This window comes from Acanthisitta chloris, unplaced genomic scaffold (assembly GCF_000695815.1).
Source record: "Acanthisitta chloris isolate BGI_N310 unplaced genomic scaffold, ASM69581v1 scaffold5651, whole genome shotgun sequence".
NCBI lineage: Eukaryota > Metazoa > Chordata > Aves > Passeriformes > Acanthisittidae > Acanthisitta > Acanthisitta chloris.
This window is the reverse complement of record NW_008655360.1, coordinates 53357-67321: the sequence shown is the minus strand read 5'-3', so window position 1 is coordinate 67321 and position 13965 is coordinate 53357. Positions and strand designations below refer to the sequence as shown.

The 13965-nt window shown below is 43.7% G+C and overlaps 1 protein-coding gene across 1 annotated transcript; it reads left to right on the top strand.

Moving 5' to 3' along the window:
* The first annotated feature begins 350 nt into the window (after window positions 1-350).
* SH2D4A (SH2 domain containing 4A) lies at window positions 351-9081 on the top strand. Its single transcript, XM_009083862.1, has 9 exons — window positions 351-572; window positions 1350-1509; window positions 2035-2194; window positions 4206-4271; window positions 4667-4802; window positions 5976-6192; window positions 6599-6729; window positions 7142-7362; window positions 8888-9081. The coding sequence occupies exons 1-9, from the start codon at window positions 398-400 to the stop codon at window positions 8978-8980; spliced, it is 1359 nt and encodes a 452-aa protein (XP_009082110.1). The 5' UTR covers window positions 351-397; the 3' UTR covers window positions 8981-9081.
* The last annotated feature ends 4884 nt before the right edge of the window (window positions 9082-13965 follow it).

Here is a 13965-nt window from a genome sequence, read left to right as displayed (position 1 = left end):
AGCCAAGCCGCGCCTCTGGTGACTGTAACAGGCAGTGCTCTGTCTTTGATAGAGTATCAGCTGGGTTTATCAGAGTATCAGCACAACTTCCCAACTCCAGGACTCGCACATTCTGGCCAGCACTCCCTGCAGAGCAGACAGGGGCTGCGTGGGAGCTGAGCTCACCTCTTATTTCAAGGAATCTTAACAGCAGGTTTTAAGCTACTTATTTACCTTTTTTTGTCTGTGCAGGAAGCCTGAGCTAAAAAAAAAAATAGACAGAAGTATAATTACTCTGGCACGCCTGCATTCCTACTCCAGGCTCAGGCGGGGAGGGACTCTTTCTTGTTGGAGCCAGGAAGAGGATCTGATCCCCAGAGATCATCACCACAAACGTGTGTAACTGAGACCTGCAGCCATGCTGAAACAGATATTATCAGACATGTACGTAGATCCTGACCTGCTGTCAGAACTCAGCGAGGAGCAGAAGCAGATCCTCTTCTTCAAGATGAGGCAGGAACAGATCAGGCGGTGGGAGGAAAGAGAAGCTGCTGCTGACAAGGCTTCAGCAAAGAAGCCACTGCCAAGAAAAGGTAAGTCTCTGCCTCCTGACTACTTTACCCTCTGGCACTTATTTGGCCTAGTCAGCTGCTCCCTAGAAATAGGAGGTAATGTATACTTAATTTCTTTTCCAGAGGACATACTATAGGCTTATTTCCAAACCATAACTAAGCCCACCTGCAATGGGGTAGTTTTGGCCTGGCACACAGTGTTTTTACTCCCTGGCCCAGACACTGTCCTTGACCAAATTGCTCAACTCCCCTAGCTGGGAAGACAGGGCTTACTTGTCCCCAGGGGATGCATGTCATTAAGTTTTCCACTAAATGCAGCCTCTGAATCTGTCTTTAACATAACCATGGATTTGAATATCTGTCCTGAGGCACCAGATCTGCAGAGGAGTTCCCACTGAAACTTTAGTCCTGAAGTTCCCTTGCCAGGATTACACAGCATGTAGGCTGCCAGGAAGACAAGCACTCTTCTCCCAGCTCTGCCCCACGTGCTGTGTGTGCAGGTAGTTCACCCTCACATGGTTTGGGGAGGACAGTGGCCAGGAACTAAAGCAAGAAAAGGAACAGGTCTTCTCCCTTGCCCCCAGACTCAGAAATGTTTCCTCCACTGACCTGGCTTCAGTACCATGAGAAAAAATTGGGAAGTGTGCACTGCAACCCAGCTGACCTTTCCCCATGTACAGTTGCTTTTGGAGAGGCTCTGCCATCATCAGCATCCAGCAGGGCACAGCAAGTGGGACACAGGCCCTGCACAGAGCTACCCAGAAAACAGCATTTGTCAAATTGCTGCTTCTTTTCCAGCCAACGGGAAGTCAGTAACATGGAAACTCGGCGCTGACAATGATGTCTGGGTCTGGGTGATGGGTGAGCATCCTTCAGATAAACCGTATGCAGCCATCTGTGAAGAGATCCAGGCACAAAGAGCAAAGCACTTAGCGAGAGAGCAAGGCAAGGAGTGCAGGTAAGCACATTCAGCTGGAGGACTCAGTGGGCAGACGTGGAGGAGAAAGCTTTTCTAGGGACCCAGAGGCTGGAGCCTTCTCTGTAGGGGCTGTGGTTATCACTCATGCTGGATTTGCAGGCAAAAGGCACAGGCAAAGGTTGGCATTCTGCGAGGACACATAATGCTGGCAGAGACCTGCTGCAGCCAGAGACTTGCCCTGGGGCCTCGTGGAGCCTCCTGTGATATGACTCCTGTGTGGGACTCTCTGCAGACCACAGGAAATGCTAACTCTGTTACTGCAGCAGGTGATGAGATTGGATTGCACTGATTCACCGACAGGTGCCATGTACAGCTGGACAACAGTTACTCACCACAAGTCATTAATTTAATTATCCCACCTGCCTGATTTGGAGATATGACTGCCCATACGCATATCAATTCATTGCAGTGCTGCTCTGCTCACGTGCAGCTTCCTCACAAGATGCTCAGAGAACAGAAAGGGACTCCCTCGGGTTCCTAAATCCTCTCTCTCTTGCATTTCAGAGAGACTGACTCTTCTGTAACATACTCTCTACATCCACCACCAGGACTCCTTGGTGAGACAGATCTTCATGGGAATAAAAAATGCACTGTGGAGAAAAAGGAGGAAGGAGGGAGAAAGATGATTGATACTACAACAGGGAAAAGCCAGGAGTGCACAAAGGTAGTTTTCTCCTTTTCTCATAACTACTAGAAACGTGTTTTAAGATCTAGGAAGTGCAGCAAATCCTGGTTGCTATAAATAGAAATATGAAGAAAAAAGCCATCTATCTGTTAAGGCTTTTCTTCTGTAGTCAGATAAGAAGCCATGCTGTTACATCCTTCCTTGGCACTCAGGAGGGCCACATGCTATTCTCAGCTGAGATAGATCTGCTCTATACTGACAGATAAGTTAGTCTGAATTTCCTTGCTTCCATTCTCCGTGGGTAAAATAAGGGGTGCAGCACTTCCCCCCCTGCACTGTGCCTGGTTTGGATGGCTTTTGGGGCAGGACCAGGGAGGCTATCCCAGCATCTGTACGTGCAAGGTCACAGTGCTCAGACTTTTGCATCTACTTTTGAAAAAGAACAAATGAAGGTAATTTTACCAGCATCATCTGACACACATATTTTAGGTGGTTCTTTTATCTTTTGGTCTCCAAAAATAGTTAGAAAACAGCTTATGACCTTGACAGCACAGGACAACTCCAAATGCAGTAACTACAGTGTCTGCTCTCCAGGAATAAATAAATTTCTACTTTTTACCTGGCTACAAAAAGCAATTTGCAGAGAATCGAGAAATAGATGAGTTAAGTTAACTACCCATGCAACCAAAGTTGAACAGAAGGAATAGAACACCCTGCCAATTTAATGGGAGAAATCCCATCTCATTCAGCAGTTTTCATTCAGCCTTTTGCTGTGAACTTGTATGAGTGTATATTCTTTTATCGTACAGCCACTTTGCATTTCGGTATAAAAAGCATGATAACAGAAGGTTGGGTTTTGGCAAAGCCTCTCCTGCTGCTACCAAAATAGTGAAGGGAATTTGGAGTGGCTGTCTCCTTTATCAAAAACCTCTGAGTCACACGGGGTTTTTCTCAGCACTGTTTGCTGAAGTTGAGCAACTATGTGGGAGGTTTGTTTTTTTTCAAAGGAAGTTATTAGTCACAGCTGACAAAAAAAAAAAAAGAAGTAAAAAAAACCCCAAACGTCAAGCCACTACCAAAAATCTAACCCTCTTTCAAAGTCTTGCACATAGTAATAGATGGGGGCTGTATATTTTATTTTTTTTTTCCCCTGTTATTATATTATTAGTCATTTTCCCCAGGTTTCTGGGGCTTTTGCTATTAGAAGGAAGGATCCAAACTGAAGACCCCTGTTATGTTTTCTAGGCCTGGAGAGGGACATTTTCTCACCTCCCACACTCAAATGTTTTCTCTGTGATCTAGTTCCCATTTAACCTCAGAGATCTAGGCATCGTGGTTTGCCTGTTGCAGAGAACAGGCTGATCTATGAAAAGAATTGCTGCTTCACAGACTTTTGAAGTTCCTAGTTTCCTGTGGAGGAGAGGTAAATTGTAAAGCCATGTTCATATTAAATATTAGCCAAATAGGTAATGGAACTAAAACAAAGTGTCCTTGGTAAGCAGCATAGTACAGTTAACTCATTACTCACTGTGCTGTGGGAGGCAGTCTGGGTCCAGTGCAGATGTGGATGGTGCTTACTCAAAGACAAATCTAACTGTTTGTCTTCAAAGGCAGGTCTCAGCTAGTGACTGCTGTCAGGGTAGCTAGACTGGTTTGCAGGGAAGAGCTAACATGAGATATGCAGCTAGTTGGGTCAGTTTGTCAAGTAGGAGTTTGCAGCACCCAAGCCACAGCTGCAAACAAGCACAGGCAGGTGAAGTTGTGGGTGACAGGTTCTGCTAGGTCTTGCTTTAGAGGGAGAGAGGAAAGGGATTCTCCCTGGGAGTGCTTGAGAGCATCAGCTTATGGCAATCCTGACACCCTTGAGATCTCCTCCTGTGGCATGTTAGGCCTAATATCAGGAAAACACCCAATGTTTGTCAGAGAAAGCCAGCAAAATTTGCTAACAGATCTCACATGACTGCTTCTGCATTAAACACCTATTGCTCCAAACAAAGAGCAATCTTCCTAAGGTCACCTTTATTTCTCACTAATCTTTTGCTTTGCCCAGAGGGGAACCAGAGATGTTCACCAGATGCTGACAGACTGCCACATGAGGAAGCAGGGCTTCCAAAAGGTAAGTGGCAACCTATGATGCTTCAAACACATGGAGTGGGGGCCCAGGCTTTATCCCAGAGTCCCAGTCAGCCTCAGACCCTCATCCGACCCAAGAATGTTCTCACCTCTTAGACCAGTTTTATCCAATGTTGTCATGCTCCTCATGCATGGTGTGATGATTTGGTGATGATACAAAGCAGGCCAGGCTGGGAGGCTGGGGACAAGCACAGGAAGATGCTCCTGATTATTTCTGGTAGACTGTTTTCTTTTACTTCCTTTGTTGTCACCTGCAGTAAATACAGAGGGTCTATATGTTGTTGAAATTGGAAGGGTTCACAGTAAAGAATGGAGTTCCCAGTATTTCAAGGCTAGCTAGAAAGCAGGTTAAATCTGAACATACTGTTTCTTTCATAGACAAAGGAAGCACAGAGGAGAAATTCAGAAGAGACCACAACCTCACAGGAGGCAATGCCACAGAGCCACCCCAGCACAGAGGGCCAGAGGACACTGCAGAAATCGGATGAGAATGAGCCTGAATGGCAGGAATTCTGTAAGATCTTAGGATAACCTCTTCCTATGGGGCTTGAGAAATCCTAGGGCTCTGTGGGGTCATCTCAACCCTTCTCCTGCGACACTGGAACTGAATAATAGGTTGGTGGGTGGAGAGTACTGGCAAGAAGTGTTACCCGGAATATTTCTGAGTCCACACAGCATTGAGACTAGAGCTGGGCAGGGAAATGGAAAGCTTTTCCTACCAATACTATATTAAAACAGGCAACAAATAGGAACATGAGTATAGCCAGTATAATTAACTTTAAAGTTGGCCTTTTATAGGACTTTGCAGTAACCATTGCTCTTGAGGACAAAGATAATGGGTTACAGGGACTAATTAAAAAGGGCTTCCCTGTCATTCAAGCATGATCCCACTTAAGCAGAGTCCTGCTGCACTGTCCCATGTAATTCCCAATGATAGGAAGGAAAATAGCCAACAGTATGAGACTTGCAGTAGCATCCGTCGCTGTTGCCAAATACTTCTTGATGGAGAACCTGATGCATTTTTTTTCCTGAGTTCCTCTCCTGCTGCTCAGTAGATGGCAATGCTGTACCACCAATTGTTTCCACTTCAGGCCAGGGGTTTTATTTTTATTACTGACAAAAAAAGTTCAGAAGTTGGCTGGAAAGCTGGTTACTCCTACAGACTCCATGGTAAGGTGAACCTAGACAATCAAGGGAGTTTAACAGAAAATAAACAAACAAAAAACCAGCCAAGTTCTCCACTTTCCATAATAGTTTCAGCAAGACTCACTCCCACTCACTCCACTTTCAAACCCTTCAAAGAATTGATTTGGGGTCAGTTCAGCAGCTTTTATTCCATATGCCCTGCCCCCTGCACCAGCTCACATGAAAGGCACTACAGAAATCTATGTCTGAACCTGTTGTCAGCATCTGAAACAAAACCAACAAGTCTCTTAAGTACAAAGCAACCTGGTACCAGAAAAGAACACAGATTTTTAATCTCTCAATGGAGTAAAAACTCTACTATGTTAAGTGGCAGATGTCACAACACATGGGAGATGTGGCAAATGGTCTCACAACTGAGTGAATCTTCCAGCTTGTGAAATGGGTTATTCTTCCACTTCATCAAGCAGGAAGATGGCCAAAGGGCAGCAAGCTTTAAACTTGCCTGCTTGTTCGCTCCTGTAGGACTCTTTTTCTGTTCCAGTGCAGAAATCCAAGGCAGCAGATGAGAAGAGACGCTCCCTTGCACGGCAAGCCAGGGACGACTACAGGAGGCTTTCACTGCAGGGCATCCACAGAGGGAAGCAGGCAGATATCTCCAAGAGTGCCACAGCAGGAGATCGGCGACCACTCCAATATCCACCTCTCCCCCCCAAGCCTAAATTTCTACCTCCTGCAATGGCAAATGGAAGAACAATTAGGTAAGGAAACCCTGTGCACTGTGGAGGGCAGAAAGGATGAGATTCTTCTGCTCTATCATGGGATGTTTGAGATGGGAATGGTTAGCTCTCCTTATGTGGAAGAGACACCTGTCAGGGTAAAATACAGAGCCTAGGCTATATCCCAGCCTTGGATGTGATGAGGCCTTCAGGTGTTCACCCCTAAAGGGTAACAGGTTTATTTAGCAGAGTGTCCTAAGCCTAGAGTGCATACAGCCTCTATGATGCTGGATGTCCACTGCAAACCATATTCTATTGCTGATAGCTGCAGTAGTGTAAGCCTTACCTTAGGGTTGCTCTTAACATCCCGAGCAAAATCTAAGTCCTGCGCAAGGACTCAAACCCTGCTGTCTGAACTTCATGCACAAACCATGGTCTTTCCTACCAGGAAACAGGGAATCCAGAGGACAGTCTCCAGTTCCACTGAAGAAAGCATCATCAAGTGGTTCAAAGAGGAGCAATTCCCTCTCCGAGCTGGATATCAGAAAACCACAGACACAATTGCACCTTGGTTCCATGGTGAGTCCTGAGCATTTCCACCCTCTTTAAGGAGTTGTTTCTGCTAACATGGCTGCTGACACAGGCTGGGCCCAGGAGTAAAGCTCCTGCTATACTGGAATCAGCATGCAGCACAGTGCAATGACATTCTCTCTCTTAACACAGGAACTGTCCTTTCAAGCTCTGCCTATTTGTCATTCATAGCTGGCCGAGTCTGGAAGAATTAGCATAAGACAGTTAGCATGTGGCCATGGTCTGTTACTAGCAATGTCAGTACTCTTCTTCCTGGGCTACTGGGCAAGAAAACAATGAAAGGGATGGAAGAGCCATGGACTGGTTTTAGAGCAGTAAAGCAGATTTCTTATGAGAACTGTTCCATCCAGTCCTGCACAAATGCTTGTCTCCTTTCAGTTTTGTATTTTGGTTTTGACAGGTATCCTAACCTCTAGGAAAGCAGAGGAGCTTCTGAATGAAACAGTGCCAGGGAGTTTTCTCGTCCGTGTCAGTGAGAAAATCAAAGGTTATGTGCTCTCCTATCGGTCTGTGGAAGGATGTAAACACTTCCTTATTGATGCCTCCAGTGATTCCTACAGCTTTCTTGGAGTGGACCAGCTACAACATTCAACATTGGCTGACCTTGTAGACTACCACAAGGTGAACATATAGCAATACAGATGTATTTTGAAGTGCCTCAGGGCACTTCAAAATAAGAAAGAATAGATGTAGTTAGATAGTTGTTTAGAAGTAGGTAACTAGACCCGTTTTAACTGCCCTTGGGTATCCCGTGTGCTGCTCCAGAAGGGTATGTCAGCCAGGTAGGTACAGCTCAGGTGACCTAACACATCTCAAACATCTTAGATTTGACTCACTCACCCTCAAGCATGAAGAACTTGCCCACAGGGCTCAAGTTACTTACATCCTACTTAGTAGAAATGCTGATAAGGTGAGTGATGACAGCATAGTCATTGAGACACCTTTCTTTCATAATTTCTCCATGACTGAGGGGCCCTGGCAAGCTGGATAAACAGAAAATCCTGCTTGCCTCCAGCTTCAGCATGAAAGAAGAGCAAGGTACCTTTATAATCTCAAAGCAGGAAAGGTATGATACTGAGGAAAGATAAAAAAACAGAAGGGAAGGAAGAAGGTTGGCAGATTCTTGCAACAATAACAACAGTGCTTACCAGCACTGACTGCAGTTGCATGGGTTCCAAGGAGGGCCAGGTGGATTGTTCATTCATTTACTGTAAGATCTGCTCGGGGACAGGACAATAATTTTGCTTACAGGTTCATTTAAAATCCCTGTTTCTTTTAAATATGTGCCTAGCCTAATACAGACAAGGCTAAACAAAATTGGATATGAGAACATAACTATGTTCATTTGCTATATGGAACTCCACAGGAGCTCCTGAACTTGCTTCTTGCATGGTTTTCACAGTTCAAGTTGAAATTAAAAGCAGGAGTTATATAGGTATTGGTATCAGAGCCAGAGGATTTAAAGCCTGGCTGTGCATAGCTCTATTAAAGATAGAGTCATGCCCACAGTCTGCAAAGGATCCTACAGTCCCCCTACACTACAGCAGATGTGGGCAGGCTGAACTCACTCTGACAAAGTGCCCTAGTTGGTTCTGCTTACCTCCCACTGCATGACCATGAAAGAAGGCAAGTCTCTATCATGCATCTGCTGCTAGGATGAAGAATGAGACTGGAACCAGAGACTGTACTGTCAGGGAATTCCCTTGTTAGAACAGGACTTGCCTGAGCAGAGGGTATGTACTTAGTCCAGGACTCAGCCTTGCCCCTCCCACAAACACAGCCAGAAGCATGGTCCACAACCACGTGGTCCTGCTTACCTGCATGCTGCACAGTCCTCGCTCCAGCACCTTCCAGGCAAGGCAGCACTTCATGTCATAGAAGCTGTAGTTTCCTATGTGATGAGTACAGCTCTCTCTGAGAACTGCCAGAGGCTGAGTTACTGCACTGAGCACAGACATTGTGTGTGAAGAGAGAGGACAGACATTTAGGTTCTTCCCCAAGCTCCCCAAGGCACTGAGCTGTATAACACAGTGGGATGAACAACTCCACACCGCAACAGAGGCAGGAGACTGCTGTCCACCCTGTGATGTTGTGACAGGTAGGGTCTGTTTGAAAGCTGGTGTTTGATCATATTCTGTATCAACAGGATGAACCCATCACTTCCCTGGGGAAGGAGCTGTTGCTTTACCCATGTGGTCAAGAGGATCAAGAGCCAGATTACATCTCTCTCTTTGAGTGAACCTACCAGTGTCACTGTGCAGCCTCATGCTTGTATTCACAAAGACTGAATTTTGAACTAGAGCTGCTGATGTTTGCTTGAAACCACAAGTGCCTCTATTTTATATCCTTCACAACAAAACAGTAGAAGGATAAGTATTATTGTGGGTTTATCATATCAACTGATTTAAAGGATGCATCAGCCCAGCAAGCTGCAAAGCACCTGGATGTATCCCACACAATGGAGTGAATGAGTTGATGTGCTAATCAGTTGAACAGGGAGATATTCCCATGTATTTTCAGTGGGTTTTTGCAGACTTCTGTATTCAAGCTGCCTTTGTTCTTGAATGGAAGGTTGTGGGGCATCAGGGAAATAGATTAGTACCTACAGTTGAAAGAGATCATACCTTCCTGAAGGCACAAAACAACTTGGAGAGGTGAACTGTAATTTGCATAATGTGAAGCTTAATCCCGTAAAATGCTGTGTCCTTGGAATGAAGGATGTCCAAACCAAACATCCAAGCAACCCTGAGTGCCTTTCAGTGAAAGGTGCTGTGACAAGAGATTTTCATGAAGAGTGTACTTTTTAAACTCCTCTAGCCTCTGAATATAGATCCTTACTCTTTTAACCTGTATTTAAATCCCACAGAGGCCTTTCTGCATAGAGAGGGATTAACCTTCTGAAAGGGAAAGAAGGGATAGAGGAATTTGTATGAAAGACTACCACATGTACAGAACCTAAAAAATGTAAGAAGCAGCACCTATATCAGTATTAATACAGTTTACAGAAGAGTGTTTGCCAGTAAAGGATGCTGCTTTCCTAAATGGAGCTATTTGTTGCAAGTTGTGTCCAGATTACTGAGATGTATCTGGTGTAAACTATATCACAGGACTTGGTCTTTCAATGTAGTGTTTTCTCTTTGTCTCTGTTACACTGCTCTTTCAATACATCATTCAGAATATTGGGGGAGAGGCTGGACAGAATCACATAACAAATTAGTCCTCACCCAAATTCTCTCATGTTGTTGCACGTGACAAACTCTCCATCTGGGGGTTGTAGTGCAAATCTGCTAACATCATTTTTTAGAGACACAATCCTCAAATAGCGAACAAGAGTCAATCTAGTTTCAGTTGTTACCTGTTTCCATCTGTTTCCTTCTTTCTGTTAGATCAGGGCTATTCTGCTTAACTTGACTAAGTGTTACATTGATTTGTGTTTTGCAGAATAGAGGTTCATAGAAATTGTAATCATCTGGCCTTAAAATTTACAACTATGTTGATAGGCAGTTTTCATTCAAGGAAAGAGGGGATTAACACACTCCAGTTACAGCAGGTGTAACTTGCCAGAAATAAATCCTTAATGTAAACTGAGATTCTGAACATAATAACACTCTGGCACTGCAAATTACTTAATGAGCTTCTTAAGCAATTCATCACACATATCAAAGAGATAATTTCAACATTATCTGCATCAGTCATGAGGAGGGTGTTAGGTTATATGTAGGGGAAAAAGAATTCCTCCTTCCCTCTTTATGAACTGGGGGGTTTTATTAAAATATGGTTGAAACAAAAGGTCCTTCAGAGATCCTATGGAAAAGTTAGCATCTGTTCTCATGTAAAGAGTATGCCATAGCTGTTATCCTGATGAAGACAAATTGTGAAGTGTTTTGCATACCTATGGGCTGGTAAAGACAGAGGAAAAAGTCTCCTCTGAAAAGGCATTTTGAGAGGCAGGGTGTTAACTTGCAGAAATAGGGTGCAGGCTGATCTGGCACGGACACAGCAGAACATAGTCAATCTTAGCACTAAGATCTATAGTAAAACTCCTCAGGGTTTGACCTGCTGACCAGTGGATGAGTCGTTTCACATACCTCTATATTACAACTACTTATTTGTAAATGTTGGCTCAGTACAGCCCGGGGAAAACCACTATCTGTATTCACATCTATCCCATGTTTGAGAGTCATGCCTCAGTTTTTCAAAGATTCACAGCTTCCCTTGTCTGCTGTGAGGGAAGAAACATGAAGTTTTGTACCTACACTGAGGGAACTGGCTTTGTTTAGGCTAGAGATAAGGCAGCTCAGGGGTGACCTTATCACTCTCTACAATTAACTGGAAGAGGACTGTAGTGAGGTGGGGGCTGGTCTCTTCGACTCTGCCTACAGTGAGAGCACTAGAGAGAATGGCTATAAGCTGAGACATGGGAGATTCAGATTAGATATTAGAAAAAGAGTTTTCATTGGTAGGGCAGTGGAATAGGTTGCCTAAGGAGGTGGAGAGTCACCATCCCTATAAGTGTATAAGAGGCATCTGGATCTGGTGCTGGGTGATATGGTTTAGTGGTTTAGGGGTTGCAGTGGTTGTGCAGGGTTCATGGTTGGACTGGATGATCTCAACATCTCTTCCAACCTTGATGATTCTATGAGTCTATACATTTCGATGTATAGACTCGCATTGCCTGCAAAGGCAGCTACTTTGCCAGAACAGATGCCCTCAAGACTGGCTGTTCTGTTGATCCAAAATCTAATTCCCCTCAAAGCTAGTGGAGCAAGAATGTCTTGCAGTGTTCGGAAATTAAGGGTGCCAACCTGTCTTTCAGAGTTTCTCTGTAGTGACTTTATTTCTTCAAGGGATGCTGTGCAAGGATTACAAGAGTTGTCACATTTGAAAATTGTTTGCTGGACAGATCATGAAACCTGGAAGGACATGGCGATTTGCCATGCCTCTAAGGCTTTAGCCAGAGCATGCTGCAGTCATCAAAAAGTAAAGCCAGGAGTCCCTGTATGGCCTCCTGTCTGTACAGGATGATCTCTAGTCCCTCCTCAACCAAGATCCAGTCCAGTTGCCATTTGGAGAAAGAATACAAGCTGTTTCCAGGACAAGGAAGGTAGAGACCTTCCTGGCAAAAGCTATGGCTGCTTTCTTTGGATTTAATCTTTTTCTAACTGATCTGTAAGACCTGTTAAGAGTCCCACTTGGCTCACAGTATTGTAGACAGCAGCAGCTTCTCTTTCTTATGCTGTTCTTCACTTCTCCTATCAGTGCAGTTTCCACCTTTAAGAGAGCCCTGCCAGAACTCTGCTGTGATTAGAATCCCCTGCACATGAGGTGGCCAGTGACTGTGGGCCATCTCTCTCCACCAGTGATACAATCTCACCTCTTGCCAAACTGGTTTCTGCAGCAAGGGAAAGGGAACTGCATAGATACTATTATTGCTGACAAGAGGAACAACATCTCTGTGGAAAAGGACATATACAAGAATCACAACAGTGCTATTTAAAAACAGCTTGTGACACTGACAGGGCATGGAAGATGTGCTTGCTAAGGTACACAAAGTAATGAAGTGTTGAATTTGCAACTGCCCAGTGCTTAGAATTGGAGACTAATACAGGTTTGAAGGGACCTTTGGAGATCATTTGTTCTAGTCCTGCTCAATAAGTGTGGCCACCCTCAAAGTTACATTAGGTTGCTGAGGGTTTGGGGAAACTTCAGGGAAGACAGTGAAAAAACCCATCATGGAAATAGTTAAGACTAGGCTTGAGACAGACTATGATTACAAAACTTTCATAGTATACGAGACCCAGTTTCAAATTCAGGTTAAGTGGGACTGTAGGAACAGCTATTGCCTTGGAGCAGCTGAATTGTCATAACTTTCATACACACTCAGCAAGCCATGCCTGTCTCCTCCTACTGCATAATATGTGTAAAGTTACTTCATCAAAACAAGCCCCTTTATAAATAATTTATCATGTGTTCTGGGAACATAACAGTCCTTTGGAGGACCTACCTGAGTGCTGAAGTTTTTATGGTAAGTGATGTATTTTGGGGTTAAGGTTTTAAAGTATACAAAGTTTCCATTCTTTTTGTACTTTTGCAGTGCTTGGGAGATTTGGTGGTTTGCAAGGGAAGTTCAATGCAGATCATTTGCTTCCAACAAAGGACAAACACATATAAACGTGTCAAGGGAAAAGGTACTTAGAGTAGCATGGTCACTGCAGATTCTGCATGCAGTGCTTTCAAAGGAGGTTCATACATGCTCTTTCTACTGCACAGTGGCATGACAAATAGTGGTTTATTCATTGTTCAGTGTTATCTTTCATATTTATTCCCCAAGCTCTTACGAGACAAAACCAAAATTAGGATCTGGTTCAGACTGCCTTAAATTAATCTGAAGCTATTAAAAGAAAAGACTGGTCAGAGAACCAGCATTTTGGCAAGCAAATGGGATTTCCAACCCCACGCAGTTTTTGTTGGCTGGTATGTATTAAAATGATAAATAGCCATCAGCATTAAAAGAAAATGCTTTGTAAGAGCAGTAACTCAAACTTTTAATAGTTTTAGTCAATTGAAAAGAAATCTATTAAGAAGAAGACTAATTTTTAGGATATACCTGTAATTACCATAAGAGAATTTTCAAGGTTCAGTAATCCATCACAAAAATTTATTTTGTTAATTACAAAAATCTTGCTATGCCCTGGGCAAGATTCTGTATTTGGTTTAGAAGGAACACTTTAGTATAAAGTCAGAAAATGTTCATCAAGTTTGGTATCTGGAACTCAGAGTTTAAAGCTTCCTGCTAAATCAGTAGTGCAAATTGATATGTATTTCCTTTTCTTCAACATGATAAAGCTTCTGCCTTCCAGTACCCAGACGGTGTAGAAAAATCACTTCATTTATTTGAACCCAGTTCCAATTCACAGGAAACACAAATCTGCAGAGCATTTTCCTAGTGTTGGAAGGCTGTACTATTTCATAGTACAGCTAGAAGTAGAAAACCTGAAGTATGACAAAATAATTCCCAAGCAAAACCAACTTCATTTAAAAATAAATCTTGAGATACGTACGGTATTCTAAAGCAGAAATAAACCATCTGATTCATGTGATACAGACATGGCTCACTGCTTTTGGTTCACCATCCACAGAGGAGAACCAGCACTACCCTCCAGCATTTTTGAACTTGACCAGTAGGGTTTTTTCTTTCTGAATTTTAGAAAGCACTTTCCAAGA

Excerpts from the sequence above, each read along its gene's own strand:
- SH2D4A (XM_009083862.1), top strand. The coding sequence starts at position 398 with ATGCTGAAACAGATATTATCAGACATGTACGTAGATCCTGACCTGCTG. Across the intron at positions 2,195-4,205 it reads AAAGCCAGGAGTGCACAAAG|AGGGGAACCAGAGATGTTCA; the intron begins GTAGTTTTCTCC and ends TGCTTTGCCCAG. Across the intron at positions 6,730-7,141 it reads AATTGCACCTTGGTTCCATG|GTATCCTAACCTCTAGGAAA; the intron begins GTGAGTCCTGAG and ends TGGTTTTGACAG.